This window comes from Caloenas nicobarica, chromosome 4 (genome assembly GCF_036013445.1).
Source record: "Caloenas nicobarica isolate bCalNic1 chromosome 4, bCalNic1.hap1, whole genome shotgun sequence".
NCBI lineage: Eukaryota > Metazoa > Chordata > Aves > Columbiformes > Columbidae > Caloenas > Caloenas nicobarica.
The window spans coordinates 51,514,145-51,532,638 of NC_088248.1; the positions used below are offsets into that span (position 1 = coordinate 51,514,145).

General features: G+C 40.5%; 1 protein-coding gene across 1 annotated transcript; it reads left to right on the top strand.

Moving 5' to 3' along the window:
* Positions 1-764: 764 nt before the first annotated feature.
* On the top strand, positions 765-11,675 carry OCIAD2 (OCIA domain containing 2). The gene is made up of 7 exons (XM_065634788.1): positions 765-890; positions 3,403-3,496; positions 4,352-4,405; positions 6,604-6,651; positions 7,643-7,748; positions 9,047-9,134; positions 11,609-11,675. The coding sequence occupies exons 1-6, from the start codon at positions 831-833 to the stop codon at positions 9,126-9,128; spliced, it is 444 nt and encodes a 147-aa protein (XP_065490860.1). The 5' UTR covers positions 765-830; the 3' UTR covers positions 9,129-9,134; positions 11,609-11,675.
* The last annotated feature ends 6,819 nt before the right edge of the window (positions 11,676-18,494 follow it).

Consider the following 18,494-nt stretch of genomic DNA (forward strand, 5'->3'; position numbering starts at 1 on the left):
TAAATTGTTGCATATGTTTCCTGTTTAACTCTGTCCTTCACAGTCACGGTAGTCTTGCTCGGTGCCACCATTCTCAGAAGGTACCTTTTTAAAAGCTGCAGTGCCCTGTATGTTGATAAATAAAGTGCCAGACCATGCAGCAAAGTGCTAAGTAAAAAACACAGTTTAGATATTTGAATTACTCCAGAAAGAAACGGGATGCCTTCTTGCTTTTCCCTAGCAATACAATTCTCAGGCATGGAAGACTGCAACTCTAAAACTCTTTGGAATCTATTTATTCTTATAGCAGATTTGTTTGGGTTTTGCTTGTTTTGGTTTTGGTTTTTTAAGAATGTTTGTAACTGGATTGTGTTTATTGGAAACACAGATGTGGTTTGTGGTAGGCTTGTACTGTGGGTCCTGTGGAGTCAAAACTTCAGATGACAGCAATGAGGACAGTAAGTAGCACAGTGATTCTGGACAGCATGCTCAAGAAGCCAAGTTTTTGACCTGCAGTACAATAAAAATTAGAAAGGTTTTGGATGACTTGACTCATATTTGTTCTCATTTCTTTATGATTGAGAGTGCTGTGCTAGGTCACGATCCAGCATCTAATGGTACATACTGACTTCTCTGTTTGAATTAGGCCACACACAACTCTGTATTGCTAATAAGTGATACACTGTGCTATAAACTGCGTATCATTAGCTGAGCAGATGCTATCACTGAACTTACAGTATCAATATGATACTTTGGCATTTACCTTTGTCCCTAGGTGAAAGAGAGGTAGCCGGGCTTGAAATGCAATTTCTGCTGACCAAGATCAGCAGCAGAATACAAGGGAAGAGACAATGTCTTCCGAAACAACCCAACAGGAAAGTCAGACACCTCCACTAAAGCAAAATGGATGGGTAAGCTGGTTTTCCTCCCTCTTTTTTTGATGCTACTGCTAGTGAATAACTGTGATTTTACATTGGTCACACTTACTGAAGAGAGAAACAGGTATCTGTTAAGTTAACCATATAAATGAAGAGAAGAAAGGGCTATGTGTTATTCTGTCTGATTCACTAAACTCAGAGGGCTAGGAGCTTTTGAGTTTTAAGACAGTGGGCTCTGATTTATGCTATGCTGGTTAAACTAGTTATGAACTGGCAGAGCCATAGTGTCCGAGTACTAGTCCAGTATAACCTGTCCCTGTCAAGCTGTGCATGTGCACGTGTGTATATTCAGAAGGGGAGAGGGGAGCAGTACTGCACAAGAACCTGCCCTCCAGCTCTACAGCAGCTGAGCATTCTCCTCTGCTACCCACAGGGGTGCAGATGTTAGCATTTTATGATATAAGCATGTAATTAACCGCAAGGAATTTAAATGTGGTATGGCCTTGTTGCCTCCAGTCACTGCCAGAGAGCAGCATTAAGTGGGCTGATCTGCAAGGAAAGGTGACCCAGGAGCCATGAGTGACAGCCAGGCAGGCAGGGGTTGTGACCTCAGGGACAAGGAGAGCAGTCCCACGGTAACCCAAAAAGAGGAGCGGAGCAGATGCAGTGACGTTAACCAGGCTAAGCTAACAGCCAGTACAGTGATTGCCGGGTGAGTCCATAGGAATAAGGCCAGTTTGATGGTCAGCCAGGACGTCAAGTTAGCAAGGCACAGTAGGGATCATCATGGTAAGAGGCCAGGTGCAGGCATACCTACCACACAGCTAAGGTGAGGGCCTGAGCTTAAATACAGCTCCTGAGCCCAGGCACAGAGACGCTGGGCAAAGCTTCTTGCTGCTTTCTCCCAGCTTTGCTGTTTTCACAGCAATCTGCTAATAATTCAGTGTTACACAACTGTGCCATGCTAGAGCTGACTTTGAGCCCAGGCAACTAAACCTCTGGGAGGGTGTGTATGAGGGCAGAACAGTTGCAAAGCCTGTCGGTGCACTTAGAGCCCTGACACTAATTTCCTTATCTTTCGCTCAGCTTGTTTGGATTTTATTGTATTTGCTCTGACCTTGCTGTGAAACCAGTTTGGAGCGGTTCTCCAGGGCCTGGAGTGGAGTCAGTTCTCTACGGTTTACCCAAGCAGCACCGCCATTCACTTTAGTGGGCGCAGTGCTTGAAGAAGGATGGAGATATTAATTAGCTAAAATGTGAAATCTGTGGTTGCAGCCAATAAATGTATTTCATTATTACAGTTACAAAATCATGGATCAGTCGGGCATAAAATGAGATAGAATCCTGTAATAGACTAATGTGGGTTTTTTTTCCCAAGGCACTGCTTGCTCTATGAATTCTGGTTTTGCTTTCAAGAATAAGTATGTTTTTAGGTGTTATGTTTTTACAGAAAAATGGGAACATTTCAATTAATTTTAACTTAATGATGATTCTTCCTTTCCCCTGGGTTTTATTGCTGAGCACAACATCACATGGTGTGGGGTACCCCTTGGGTAACTTGGAGTCAGCTGTCCCAGTTGTGTCCCCTCCGAACTTCTCATGCACCCCCAGGCTCCATGCTGGCCGGACAGCCTGAGAAATAGGGGCGGCCTTGACGTGGTGCAAACACAATTCAGCAATAACTGAAACATCCCTGTGTCATCAACACTGGTTTGGTCACAAATCCGAAACGCAGCACCGTAACAGCTACTATGAGGAAAATAAACTCTTTCCCAGCCAAAACCAGCACACCTGTATATTTCAGATGTCCAATAATGAGACCACAAGTGCTAACACTGGTAACAGTTGTCTCTTAAGGAAAGAAAAATAATCTATTTATAATCATGTCAATACCCTGGATAGCAGAATGCTATCCCTTTTTTCTCACCATCAAAATGGAAAAAAGAAAAAGAGCTACCAGTAGCCTAAAAGAAGCCTGTCTGCAAGCTAATTATTATGAAGGTGAAGCCAGTATGGTTGAGTTCAGTTAATGTCATGAATATATTTAAACTGCTTAGAGAGAAAGTTAGGGTACTTGGGGGAATCTGACAGAGTTTATGGTGACCTTCTTCTGAATACTTGCAAAATCTGCCCTTAATGAATTTAACTTGGCTTCTGTATGGGGCAGAACTTCATTTTTAGAAACTACCACTCTGCCTTTATTTCCTGACATTTCTTTTGCAGAAAGCTGATGTAGCTCATGAGAATGAAATGGCTGACAGAAATAAAGCTATATACTTTTGGGGTAAGCAGCAGCTGAGCTGTTTTAGGAAAGTACAGACCAACAAGATGAGTAGTTTTAACTGAAAACCTTTGTAGTTCTTTCTCTATTGGGGTATCAAGTATTTCATCACACTGCTAACAACAGAAGAAGGAATTTTGCTTGTTTGGTTGTGGTTTTTTTGCATTGTATTTTATTTGTTTTTAAATAATTTCTCTTCTTTAATTGATTTTTTTCTTTCTCTGAGATTAAATTGAATAAGCTAACCCAGGTTTATCCTTTCAGCCAATGTTCTATTGTCCAATCTCACAAATTAACAATGCTGGAGAAGTTGCAAGGATCCATGAAGAATGCAAAAAGGAAAGTTTCTGGTACAGAGGTAAGTGATCCAAACTTGTTCGTATCACACTGAGAATGACTTCTTGATGTGATTATGCAAAACTGGCTGCAAAATGCCATGCCGTTTGTTGTAATACATTGGGTTTTGTTGGAATATTATTGTGGGTTAACTCTGTCACCTTATTTTAAGTTGAGCAAAACGTTATTATAGGGTTAATTGAATTATTTGCATAATCATTGTAGGTAAAGGTGGCTGAATTAAGCTCTTCCTTAATATGAACTTAATTTAACAATCTAGTCTTCTAGTTCTAGTTCTAGTCTGGAAGTCCATTATTAAAACAACCTTAGTATTGTTTAATTTATGACATACTTATTCTTGCCTTTCAATGAAAGGCAGGCATGGCTATATGTCTTGGGTTTGTGAAATTCTTTAGCTGTTAGGACATCTAAAAGATTACTTACTCAGTGTTTTAGTGCCTTTTAAGTCCACCACATCAATCTGTTTCAAAATTAGACATTTTCTGAAAGGAGAAGGTTGAAAAGGGTTTCAGCATTTAATTGGAGCTGCTGTCAGTATTAGTGTTGCAGTATGAGAGGAGATTTTCAGATGATGGAAGCTATTGTTTAATAAATATATATAATTCATTAGCTCCAGATGCTACAGCACGTCTGATGTCTGTCGCTGTGTGAGCACATCCTCACTCTGAAGAGATAATAATCTGAATGAGCAGATGGAATAGGTGATTAAGACAGCATGCAAAGTTAATGTTTAGAAGATGAGTAATGCATTCAACATTATAAACATATAAAACATTTAACATAAAAAAGAGTAATGTATTTAACAAATAGGTAAAAAATTCTGGCTAATACCAGGCGCTACTTTTTATTTTTACAGCTCTTCCTCTGTCTCTTGGGAGCATGCTTGTCACCCAGGGGCTAGTCTCAAAAGGTAAAAATAAAAAAAATACAGGATGGTCCTAAATGATGAAGTTGAGACTCTGGGATTACTACTGAAATGCAAGTTTCCCTAAAGCCGGGTGTTTTTCAAGATCAATATTTCTCTCACTCATCACTTTCATTGTTATAATGATTTGATCCTTATGTATCCCTTGCCACAGTCGTTCTTTTAAAAGAACATGAACTGAAAAGAGAATTCATGAATTTAAAGAGTGGTGGCTGACTGGATTCTGTCACCACGGTCACATGTCTTCCAGTAGAGTCTTCACTGGGGCTGCTTGTAAAGCAGAGCACCCTACAACCTGAGCAGGGGCATCAGCATCAGGTACTGTAGCTCTAACTGTTGGTTTATTTGAAAAAAAGCTGGCAATGTTTTTACAGTGACCACGTCTCAATATGAATGCAGCTTTGGTGCAAAGAGACAAGGAACACTGCCGAAGTGAGGGGACAGAGAGCTTTTCATAGACATGTCTTGCAATCTGCAGGCTAATACAAAAGACAATTGTATTCTGTTTATGTGGTGGATGAGCCTGGTTCTCCACATTGCACCTTGCAATGTGTAGTTTCCCTTCTAGGGGTCTGTAATAATGAGGTTGAGGGTAGTGTTTTGGGTAAAGAGTGCAAGGGACCCACCCTGAAGACGGCTAACATGGGAGTGTCCCACAGGAGCAAATCAGACAGTCCTTCAGCCTGCATCAGCAGCCAGTTACAGCAAGGGCAGGTAGGAGAAGAGAGAAATTACGGGACCTGAAGTAAGAAGCAGAAAAGAATCCTGGGGCTGTGAGAAGTGCGTGGTGGGAGACAGCAAATGGAGGAGGTGGAAATGGCTCAGCCTTTTCTCACTGTGTGTGGTTGCAAGCCCCCTGTTTTGTTCCAGCGGCTGTTACCACATTTCTTCCTCATTTTTTTTTTTTTTTTTTCTACTAAGGTGATCAGGAGGACTATAGTAAAAAACCTAAAAGCTGTGCTATACCTCAAGAGGCTGATGTGGGTTCCCTGTTGCATCTTTGACATAGGAGCTTGTAGGCAGATGAGGAGGGAAGGAGCACAGGAGCGTGTGTGAGGGACGGCAAAGGATTTCTCATTTGGAAAAGGGTGAGCAGTGGTAGGAAGGGCACTGCGGCGGGTCTCAGTAGCTCACATCCCACCCCCTGGCACTGGGTACTCTTCTCAGTTTCTCTCCATTGCATTTGGACATTTCTTATCATCTGTGAAATAACAAATGCCCATATTAAATAATCATTACTGTGAGTCAACCATTGGAAGAGGGGGAGGCTGTTTAGAAACAAACAACAATTTTCTTCCTCCCTCTCTAATGTAAAATTGCATAGATGCCAGTGGGCGAAGGCCCTTGCCCTTAGCGTAGACGGAATGCTGCTCTGTCTGAACTCTCTGCTCTGGTGACTGCCCAGCACACGGGCTCTGGAAGAAGCTGGGGCTTCTGACCCTCATTCACACTGAATGCATGTAACGGTGCAAACAGTGTTCTCTTCACCACGCTCATCTCGCTGTGCGGAGCCTTCTTCTGCAGCGTAGCGCTCCTCTGCCAGAGACACACGCTCTCAGGGTGCTGGTTCCGCCTGCTGGTGTTAACTCTGGGAAGGCACATTTTGGCTAAAGATAACATTTTGGTTTTCTCGTTCAGCACGCTATATTCTCCTGTTAGACGCCAAAATGTTCGATCTCTCATCTCCAGAGGAGCAGGCTAGATACCAGTGGTACAGTTTAACAGGAGTTTAATCAATAGCCACAGAAAAATACTGAAGAATAGTTTGGGCCTGCTTCTCGCAGCACGAGGAGCTCGACTCTTAAGATATTTCAGTTCACTATTAAATTTGCAAGGTTGGATTGTGCTGAAACATAAGCCACCGTCTCCTCCTCCTGCCATGCCACAGGTGTCACCAGTGGCAGCCGTGCTGCTTTCATGTGGATTTACACTCGGAGCCCCCGCCTGAACTGCATCCTGCAAAGTCCAGGCTTTTCTCCTTCTATGACTTAGGACTGCCCAAAACCAGATTCACTAAGAACTAGTGGAATAGAAAGTGCCATGAGTTAATGGACTTTTAAGTTTTTTTGTACAGTCTTCACCTTCAGAAATGCAAAAGCTTGTAGAAAAAATACTGTCTTGGTTTTGAGTGCTGGTGAGTTCCTCAAGTGCATAAGCTTTCTGATTATTCCCTTTTATTTTAGGCGTTTTCTCAGCAAGCCCAAGATTTGGTGCATTACCTAAGATGGCAAGTAAGTTGTACCCTATTCTGAAAGGAAAAGAAGGGTTATTTACAGGCAATCTGCAGACCTTAGATGCGTGTCTCTGAACTTCTTTCTTTCTGTTTTTGGAATTTATCGGATGTACTGCGGGGCTTTAGGAAATCAGAATTCTGCTGTGTTTAAAAATAAATGTATGAAATAAGGTTCTTTTAACATAAATATTTTCGGTAGCAGCTTATGTTTATTTAATATATTCTCTCCAACTGGTAAAAACTCCAGTCTCACCTTTGTTTTATAAATAATGTCAGCCTCATTGATCAGCCATACTTAGCAAATCACATAGTTTATGATATCAAGGGCCCATCACAGTATATATAAATTAGTATCTTCCTCTTCATATGTTCATTTGATTTGTCTTAACTGTCTAGTTCATGACCATGTTGATAAAGATACCACATACACTGTACAGAAATGTGGCTCTTAAATTGCAAGGATTTAAGTTGATTCCCTCTTCAGAAGAAGTTCAAGAGAAAATGGACAATGTTGAAGTAATATTTTTTTTCTGGCTCTATAATGAGTGAAAGCCTCAGTGTGATGGTGTGGCAGGCTGATGGTCAAGCTTCTTAAAACCCCTGAGAAGATAAGTGTTAAAAGTGCAATCATCAGAAATAACATGGTGCACATACAAGGGCAAGAGAAATTAGTGCTGGCACTGTGATTTAATTTCACTGTGGGCTTTCTCCATAATCTGCTCCTCCAAATCTGAAATCTTATACTTCCAGGTGAATACAGTAACTTTTTCCTGCATTGTTTTCGATCAGTTGCTATGTCTCACAATATGTGGCTGGTTTTCAGTAGTTATTGAAATCATCCCTGTAATCCTGTATAACTTCACGTGTGTTTGTGACATGTTTTGAGAAGACACACTACATACGATTTGTCATACGATTAAAATGGAGCCAATTGCAGACTCTTGATTTAGGCTCTTGTATTAACAATATTTTGTTATCTGTCTTTATAGTTGCTGGTGTCTTAGGTTTTGCCATTGGAAAGATGTCATACGTAGGAGAATGCAAAAAAAAGTTCCAGAAAATTGGTATTGTACCTTTTGGTCCACAACAAAAAAGGTTTGTGCTTATTTAAAACATTAATCCTAGGTCAAAATTGTCTTTACAATAGTAAAAATAACACGCAGCAAAACTATGAATTTAAATTTTGTGATCAGGTCATGAGTTACTACTCATATTCTTAGGCTATATATGACAGTATTAGAAACTACTAAATATTCCTCAGAAAGTGCAAATTAAACTCAGTGTAATATCTGTCATTAGGAAATCCATTCTTTAAATAAAATTGTCATACTTTTAAGTGTGATGGAACAATCGTTACTAGTTCTCTTTTCATCTAGTATTGTGCTTCTAATGGAACAATAGTTACTAGTTCTCTTTTCATCTGGTATTGTGCTTCTAAGTGTCTCACAATCTTCTATGTTATCGCTCGGCCCTTTCAGTCCTCCATTGTACCATACATCCAGCCAAATGTACTACAGATTTTTTTTACACTATCCTCATATTTTAACAACGATTTCAGTCTCAACCCACATTCCAGCCTCCCCCTCTGTGGCTTTGCCCAACCTTGTACTGTTATGCCAAGCCAGGAAGAGCACAAACCGCAAGGGGACTTTTTCCACCTTGCAACTCTAACCATATGATAGATCTCAGTCGTTGCCTCCTGTCACCTCCATGTTTTAGTCATTGTTTTCTAAACTTCATATAAAGTACTTTTTCCTGTCAAATCACACTCTGACTTCTTTCCAAGCTCCTCCTGCCAGCACTGCTTTTCATTTCCAGTATGGCTTCTCATATGCACCTTTCACGTGCAAGATGCATTTCCAAAAATCCTTCCCACAAAATCATTCTCCTCTGTCTTTCCACATCTTTCCTCCAGACCAGTGTGAGCTTTTACACCCATGAAAATGCCTGACTGATAATGGGAAGCGTCTTCATTGTTCACGTCTCTCTGTTTCTGTTCTTCCCCCACAAATAACAAAGCTATTACTTTCCTCACTTGGTGTTACACAAAGTGGCCCTTTGTCACTCTCTTGTATTATATGCCTTGCTCCTAACTCCGTTTGCTCATCATTAATAGGTACAATGGTAAGAACTGTCTTTTCCTTCTTAGAAAATTCTGTTCTATTTTGGTGATTGCTGGAAATGGTCATTAAGAATAATAATTAATGACGTTTTATTGGTTGAGCTATTTAGATTTCATCTTCTGCAGTTTATGTCCCATAAAGCAGTTACAACAATTGGAGAACGTAGGCAGGAGATTACTTCTTAAAGAACATTTGCCAGCATGCTATATGGTGGTACTAAAAGAAATCCAGCAAAATTCTTGACCGTTTTATCTGCTTTCAATACCGTAGGCATTGTCATCATACTTGCAAAGAATGTAAAGCAAAACTGAGATCGAATGAGAAAGAAGGTTCAGTTCCTTCAGCATCTTAGTCCCAGGTAGGCAACCTTGAAATTTAAAATAAATTCTCATTTTTTCCATGTTAAGTGGCATTCATGTTTGAAATCTGTGAAAAACATGGATTTTAATCATGGATTAAAATCTGAGCATTTTTCAAGGAAATATTCTTTATCTGTAGTTTGTTCATTTTTACTTTACATACCTTTAATGCCAATTTTAAATCCCGCATTTCTTAGAAATTTCTGCTGTAGCCGTAGCAGAGTATTGTTTATTCACCTAGTTGGAATTAATTTGGATTGACTACTTGTATGAAAACAAATCTAACTCTTTTCCATCTCCAGCTTTTTTACTTAACAATCAAATAATTATGGATGGTGTTGATATTTAAAAATACCCTGAAATACTGAGAATGTAGAAGCAGACGCGGCTGGGGGTGGCTTTGTTTGTTTGTTGGGGGGGACGGGTTCATCCAGCGCTGTGGTTTGGCCAGAGCCTTGGCGAGGGCAGTACAGCAGTGGTGCTGGAGCCGGGGCAGGGGGGACGGCCCGTGGGATATTTTCGCTCCAGAAAGGGCAAAGTCCCCTTTGCGAAAAAGGAGATTTTACAGGGTGGAAGGCAGAGGGCATTTAAAGACACTTCCACTCTTTGTCTGTGAAAAGCAGGCCAGCAGCTGGGCTTTTTAAAAGCGTTTCCACACATTCTGCTCGTGGTGAGCTGTGGCCTACATTTCTCCCGGGCAGGAGAATGTGTGAAAGTGTTTACAAATAGCTTGGCTGCCTGCAAGAGAGGGGAGCAAAGGGCCTGTTTGAAATCCTGCCCTGTGAGTTTGTTGTGGCTCAGACTGTAGCTTGGAACAAAACCCTGATGCAGAAATTCTTGGAGTGAGTCTCTTTGGCGTATACTATGTTGGAATTTAGACACAGATACTGATAACGGTCCGTTTCTTGCTCTGAAGTGCATGGCTGCCGACAATCTACAAGGGGAGATATCCTAGCAGAACCTGTTTGCTTACCCAGAAGAGGGATTTTGATGGATTTTTACTATGCAACAATACATTATGGCAGTAAGGGTTGTCCTGAAAGAAGCCATTAGAATAAATTCCTGGTTTTAATCAACTTTGCCACCACTTGAGTATTTTATATCAGGAGCTGCAAGTGCTCGGCCACTAGCAGAAAACGCACTTCGGCTTAGGCTCGCCTAATAGGGCTGCTGCCAAAATGGGCAGCAGTTCTTGTGTGCCGGCTGTAGAGATGGTGAAGCGCTGTGGCCCTCCAGATGCTCTCGCTGCTCTGGCTGAGTACCAGACCCCTGAGGAAAGCGGGAGGGGGGAAGTCCAGCCTTTCTGAAGGGTGACTTGCTAGTGCCAGCAGGGAGGAGGGAGTGAGCCACGCTTTGATAGCTGTGAGTGAATGACACCCTAAATCCCTTAGCAGTTGTGAGCTTAATGATGCCCTTTCGTTACCGTACTGATTAAGTGCTTTTAAAGATTTTCTCTTAAATAAGTGTTTCTTTACATAGGCCAGTATCCTCACCTGGTTCAAATAAGGACTCCAAAGCATATTTAATTGAGGATGGTCACTTACTAGCAATTACCCCTGTAGTGGAATCAAATGTTGATGGTGGGATTTACCTCCACTGTTTTTCAGAACTGGAGCTTGCTGAACCTGAAGTACAAACGCATTCGCTTTTTCAGCTTTTTCCCTTTTTCAGCCTTCCTCTGTGAGATGACAATATTTTTTTCTGGTGTATAAGTACCAATTCACTTTTAAATAAATTCCAAATTGTCCCAAATACTAAGGAGTCTCGCAGCTGTCTGAAGAGGAGAATGCAGAGTGCCACAGGCCCCTCTGGTGTTTTGCCTCCTGCAGTGTGTCCTGAAATTTCTGCTGTGGAACCTGTTCCCTGTTCCAGCTCACTTGTTCATCAAAGACCTTGATTGCTGCACTTTCTACCAGCCACTTAGAGCTTGTTTGTTTTCTGGAAGGGCTAAAAAGCTTAATCAGAAACATAGTCTAAAACCAAATGGAAGACAAGTGTATTTCTTTCAAATTTTAATTGATGGAAGGAAAAAGCCATTATATTTGGACCAGTGTGATATTTTGAATTTGCCAGAAATCAGTTTTGATGGCCAGGTTTTAGAAACATAGCAAAACAAATACTGTAAGCATTGTGTTGTTTTCCGTGTTGTTAAGCAGTGAAAATAATAACCTCATAACCTCTTTTACATTTTAATAAAAAATATTCATTTAGCATGCTACACTCTAAAAATATACAGAGACCCTACTGAGTGCATCTCACCACTATCCATGCCAAGCATGCATTGCCAGCTCTGGCATTGCCCAGGAGGACCACCCAGATAAAATTATACTCATGTTGATGAGTCCAAAGGTAACGTCTTTTATCGTCAGGGGCTTTGCAGAGGTCTCAGAGAAATCACCGAGAAGCTGCACATTTCAAATTGAAAACAAGGTGCCACTCAGCTAAATAACAGGTCCTTTCATTTCATTTACAGATGTGGTGAAGATGATAAAAAGATCTTACAGATCACTTGCTTCGTTCAAGGTTTTATTCTGTAGAGAAGAAATAATGACTTTCCTTTGGTGTTAATCTGCTTATTTGAAGTAGTTGCATAATGTTACGTAGTTCTGTTCATAGTAAATACCAATGTCTTGTAATGCACTTCTTGGTTTTTCCTCTTCTCTCTTCTCAGCATGTTTTGGTTTATTTTCCTCCCTTCGGTGCAATTTAGCTCTTAGTGCTGAAAAAATAAATTTGTCTGTTGTAGTTGGGTGCTGGCAATACTTTATGTAGCAAGGCAAAAGGCATACACTGGAATGTATGTCTTCCATGCCAAAGGGAAAGAGTGCAAGGATGTTTAAATGATTTTGCACAGTTAAGCAGCTGTTCCATCTCTGTGCTGCCTCCTTGTTTATGGACTGTTTTAGGAGTACTAAGCTAGAAGTCCATTAGGGTATTGTCACACTGCAGTTACTGTGCTAAACCAACTTTTAATAGGCCAGGTTTACATAAAAGTCCACGTTGCCAGGGTTATCAAAAGCACATGCCACCTTCATAATGGACAAGAAGATACAATATTTTGGAATGGTTTATGGCCTGCACGCAATCCAGTACGTGTTGAGAAAAAGCTAGATGGCTCATTCTCTTTACGAACAGCATGACAGGCAGACTTCCATGAAATATCTCAGGAAATCAAAAGCAGACACTTCCCCTAAACACGCTGATGGTGTTCACGTGGAAATCAAGCACACAGCTACTGAAAAGTTCAGGCTTCACCGCCAGTCGATGAAGTCTGTTTTCTGTGAGGGTTTTTTGTTTGCTTTTATACCCTGCCTACGGTTAGTCCCCCTCTTTGAACCAGCTTCTTTGGGCATCTTTACCTGGGCACAAAGAGGTTCTGCAGGCAGGATAGGTAAAATGTAGAAATACAAAGTAACTATTGGTCGGTTACTACACACAAAAGGCATTCTGGGTTTAACAAGCTGTTAGGCTAAATACGCACCACCTCGATAAGGCATTTGGAGAGTCTTTCCTAGCTAGGCTGGAGGAGAAGGGTGAGACTATCTACCTTGTTTTTTTCCTTTAAGATTTTATACCTTTTCAAACTGGCGTTTGCCCTCTTGAATTCTGGAGCTACTGAGAACCGCTGTCTCGACGGGGGCTTTAATTTTACAGTTTTTACCTTTCTGCAGACGTTTCCACGGCTGTTTCTCAGCAGTCTGAGCTGTGCGGTATCAGAGCTGATGCTTGGTGTCCAGGCAGGGGAGCCTTCAGCAGGGGCTGCAGGGCAGGAGGGTTACACAGCCACAGAGAAGTCAACCTCCTTTTGAATATAACATCATTATCACAGGTGTACTGTGATGGACAGCAAAACTTGTGTGGTGATGTCTTAGCTACTTTCCCTTCACCTGACGTCTGCTGTCAAGGTAGCAACAACCACGTGCACCAAGGTTAGTCACACCTGGGCTGTCTGGGACAGGTCATCACATCCATGTGGTGCTGAGGAGGTCCATGTGTGTGACAAAACCTCGCAGAGGTTTATCTTGTGGTCAGTATTACCTCTTGGGGTTACAACTTAGCTGCTTAACTTTGCTTTAAATGTGATTTTGTTCAGGCTTCCTATTACTTACCTCTAACAAATGTGCTGTTATAAAAACATTATTCTCTTTTTTTTCCCTGATTTTTTCCATACTTTGCAAGAGGCAATACTCTGCTTAGCTAGTTGTGTGGATCTAAGTTCACAAGTTACTATGATACTGTTGTGAAAAAAAGGCTGTGAGTCTAAGCTGTACTAGCACTAAATTGGTGCATATCAAAGGAAAAGTAAGCACAGCTTATGGGCAAGCTGTTCTTTAGAAGGTCTTTAAAAGCATTTTTCTGTACTTGGAGGATTTACGGCCAAATAATTTATAAGCCTGACAGGCGTCAGGCTCCACGTAATACTCCTTGATTTGAGAAATAACGGGTGTGTTTTGGCAAGGTTGTTATTTAATTTTGTTAAAGTACAATTTCTCCTGCTTTCCTCAACCAACAATCTAGTCAAATGTGCACCTTGAGCTACAAGCCTTTATAATGAGGTAGTAATGATATTGCGATATTTCTCAAATATAACTTAAACATTTTAAAATAATGTAAAATTTAAGTTAACTGTCTCTCCCAAAAGCACCAGCTGCAAAAGGACAGGGAAGACTCACAACACATTCGGTACCATGTTACCTAAGTTAATAAAATTGGAGCCAACTGGCTTTCATTGTGCTGTGACTTACAGGTATGTTGGAATATTCCTGGTGGCTGGATGTGTGTTCTAGGGGCGGAGTCAGACAGATGCTGGATTTTTTAGAATTGGATGGTTTATGGGACGTAGTTAAACTTTTAAGCTTCTTAAGATTTCACAAAGAAATACAAAAAAGTGCCTTCTAGTTCACAGGAGAATTTCCAGAAGAAATCAGGTGTTGGGATATTAGCAGTTGTGCTGCATGATGCAGAAAGGAACATTTAAATGTATACTGATTATTTTACATTATTTATTACTTTGTGCAAAAGGGAGACAGGAAGAGCTGGACAAATCTTCATGTACTCTTATGGCCAGACCCTCATGACTTTTTTACTTGGGAAGACAAGCTCCTGATGATTAACAAAGACTCCTCTAAGAACTGTAGGTTAGTACAGCTGGTTTGTAGTAATCATGCACAATTTAATGAGCTAACCTATGTTGACAATTACTATGATTCATTCCATACAAGTCGGTTAAAGAATTTGTTTTTAATCGGAGCAGAAGTTGAGTTGAATACATTGAATTTAAGGGCGACCTATTAAAAAAATAGGGAAAGATTTGAGGTAATCAGCTGCTTCCATAATCTTTATTTCAGTCTTGAATAAGAGGGGAAAAGATCTCCAGAAGGAAAAATAGTTCACCTTACAAAGGACCAAGCATTATTTATATAGTGCCAAAACTTTTCTTAGTAGTTTCTTGTACTAATAATAGGATATACATTCCCTTTTGGCAGGAAGGTCTTACAAAAAGGCTAAAAAAAATCCAGTGACGGTACACAGCTTCCTGTTAATCATCTGTATCTGGAAAGCAGAGCTTACTGTCTTCACTCAGAGATGAGGGAGTTTAACTATGTGCTTAGGAATATCATAGCTTACTTGAAGTCCAAGTACGAAGGGGCAGCTGGATCTGGCACTGCTCTGGTCCCTCCCACAGCAGCGCTGATTTGGCAGCAGCAGCTTCTTCCTCCTGTTTCTACCAGTGAAAGAGCTGCTGGTCACTTGTCTCACTCCCCCGGCTCGTTTTTGGCATTACACACAGGAGCTCCATTTGAGAGAGACAAAAAAAGGATCCAGCTTCTGACATCGGTATTGCTGTAGTTCTGCATCTTGGAAATACTAAATCACTTTTTTACTTAGAGAGCTGGCTTTTCAAAAGTGTACTGTTTTCCCAAGTGTGTATTTCATTTGAGGAATCATCTCTAAAATAGGTGGATTTGTGAAGTCCTATAGTGCCATATGTATATCTATGACGTATTATGAAGAATCGTTTACAGCTTTCACAGCAGGATGTTTTGCCTTACAAATCTATTCATGTTTTTCTGAAAGAGTGGGCATGGGAACAAAGGGATCTACTCCATACTGTGCACATGCTTTGGTATGGGTTTGGGCTTTTTTGCCTTATTTTTTGCTGATAGGGCTCCTAAGAAAATGAGGTCCTTGAGAAATAAATGACACTCTTCCCAAGGCCAGCTGAAAATCTAGAAGGCTTGAGAGGTCTTCTGGGGACATGCTAGGGGAAATCTGGTCAACATGTTAACAGATAATCTGACAAAGGAAAACATGACTAAGTTTCTTGAAGACAAAATGATAGAGCAAGGAAAATAGTACTGAGAGTATGACTAATAAGCTTCATTGTCATGGCGAAAAATACTAACCGCATCACACAGTTGGCTTTAAATTACTCTGACATTCTCAGTACAGAGATCGGGGAGTCATTTCGCATAGTTTTGCGTAGCTGCAAGACGAGATCAGTGCCCTCTCCTCGGCGGGCTGAAGAGGCTGCTGCGTGACTTGTGTGCGCAAGGCGGCTCTCGAAGTCAGCGCAGAGCTACTCCTGGTCCAGCAGGCAGAGCGGAAGAGAGGAAAGACGAATGCAGCCCCTCCTAACAGCTTAAGGGGACCCTAAAAATGCACTTGTCTCTTCAACTCCAGCACGCAGCCATACGCACTGGCTGCATGACACTGCACCACCAGAAATGATTTCTGCTTAGCATGGCTTATTTAGAAGGCGATTTAGACATTGTTAATAATCCATCATTGGTGTTTAGGCATCAGGTACTGCAACTAAATTCATCCTTTCCTCTATCAGTTACACTGTTTAAAAATGCTTGTTATCCTAAGATAGTTAAGATTAGCAATTATATTAAAACTACAGGATTAAGCCAAACAAAATTATTTATTTAGGCATTAGATTTATATAGAACCTTAGCTTAATAAAAAAAGAAATCTAATGCACTAGAAATGTGCTTCTACTGTGGATTAGAGAGAGTAGAAAAGAATGTGTAGCATTCCACGTGAGGAATGAATTGAAAATTCTTGGATTTACAAGCAGTTCATGCCAAGATTGCATATCCTGAAAATAGAGTTCTACATCATCACTGAGCAACTGGAAAAACATCAGAAAGGTTATACGCTATGGATTTTTAATCCTAAATAATTTACTTTGAGTTTTGGCAAAGGAAATCTATCAAACTCTCAATTTCTCTTTCATCTTCATGTCTTTTCTCATTTCAAGGATAAATGAAAGTTGTATGTGATTAAATATCCTTTTTATCAGATGATTGTGCAATGTCTTTATCATACATCCCTTTTTGTTTACTGCAGTATCACATTCTGAAAGTAGCTCATAGGAGACTCTTGCTTTTTAGTTTTGCAAAGCTATGCTTCTACTAAACAGAGGACATTATGACTGTACGTTGAAACTATGTATTACTGTGTATTGTCCTGTATCTCAAAATCTCAGGACATTTTCAATTGCTCAATCAAAAAAAAAAAAGTAAACGTGTGGTAAGTATTAAAAAAGCAATATAAGTAGCAGAGTAACTGGTATTCATTAGCATTGAACAAACAGAAACAAATGGTTTGAATCATGGCTGTTAATGTTTTGATTCTTTAAGAATTATAATGTTTTCATTTATCTGAGGTAAATACATGCAAACTATCCCCAAGGGATTGTCAGCTATTCTCCAGCAGCTCTCTCAGTAACTGTCAGATCCAAGAATCCATTTACTTTTGTCACATCTTATAATCTGAACAGTTACACATTTCTGGTTTTGCTGTATTGCTTTACTTCAGTTAAATAAAAATGCTTGTTGTTTTATTTTCCTCATTATTTGGAAAGAGTAATTCACTTGATGATCTTACAAGCCAGAATTCTGTGCGTTGGCCAAGGCTGTTCATGTCTAAGACCCCCTGGTGCTCCCGGGTTCAGGCTTTTAATGCAGCTACTCAAAGATGCCTCAAAACTTTTACCTGGTGCTGGTGGCTTATGTCCAGTTCTTACGCTAGCAAAGAAAATACTGAAAGTGTAAACCTGAGACATGCCTGTGTCCAAACCTGCACTGGCTCAGCTGAACTAGTGCAAACCCATATGAACAGACCTGTGGCAAGAGCCTGAAATAGTAATGAGATGCAAATTGTCCCATTTATGGCCTTGAGATTAAAATCCAAACACAATTTGTTGATTTCTACACATTTAATAGGTGACCAAACTGAAAAAAGTGAAGGGATATTTATAGTGCTATTGTCTCACTGAAGAGATGACAGAGAGAACTTATCCTGGTTGCGAGTCAGAAACATTGGCTTGCAAGCAGAGCCTTCCTGTGAAAGGTTTGATGTGTGTGTGACACATGGCTGAGGAGCTGAGCTGGATGTGCATCCTGCAGTGTGTACAGGCTGAACGGGTGTCTCATTGAGAGCCTCACTGAGGGCTGCCAAATGACAAGTCCAGCGTGAGGAAAACAAACAAGTTTTTCTGCTTCCAGCAAACAGCAGACAAGTCAGGATTTCTTCTTGAATCTCAAGGAGGCAAGAAATTTGTGGGCTCAGTTTGGAATAGTACATATGATTCCCCCAGGCTTCTGCAAATCCGCTCCATTTTCATTAAGCCCATCAAGCTATTTCTCATTTACACTTTTCTCTTTAATGTAAATGTGTTCCAAACAACTTCAGTAGGAACAAATCCCTTGAAAGGCCAGACTGTACTTACCTGGGACTCTAAACATGCCTGTGAATTCGGGGAAAGACAGCAGCATTCCAGACTGGGAGTTTTGGTGGAGCTTGACGAGCTATCAAAGAGCTGAGGCACGTTTTCACAACCCTCTGTGTGTTCACACATGTTAGTAACAACTGACTCGAGGACTACGCTACTGGCTCCTTTCAACTGCCCCTGCAACTGCTTATTTTTAGGAGTTTTAAGAAAGTATGAAAGCTGTTACTTTAAGGCTTTTTTAGAAATGTTCATGGTAAAGCATTCAGACTAATTTCCTGGTGTTTGATTTAGGCTATTAAATGTAGTTAAAATTTATTTTGCGGAGTAAAAGAAAATTTTCTTAGCTTTACAATAAATATTGAGTTAATTCACTTTTTTTTAACCTTCTGCACTTAAATACAGCTATTTTAAATATCTGCAGTTTCATTCAATCATTTTCTTCCAAAATGACTGTCTTAAGAGACCCAGTGTGGGCAAGTCAAAATATCAGTCTAAAAATATAGCTGGCACCATGAAACAGTTTTGAAAAATGGTTAAGTGTGCTTAGTTCCATGTTTGGCTAGGTTCCCCAGCCCTTTCTCCCTAGGTAATTCAGTATTATTCCAGAGATTACTAA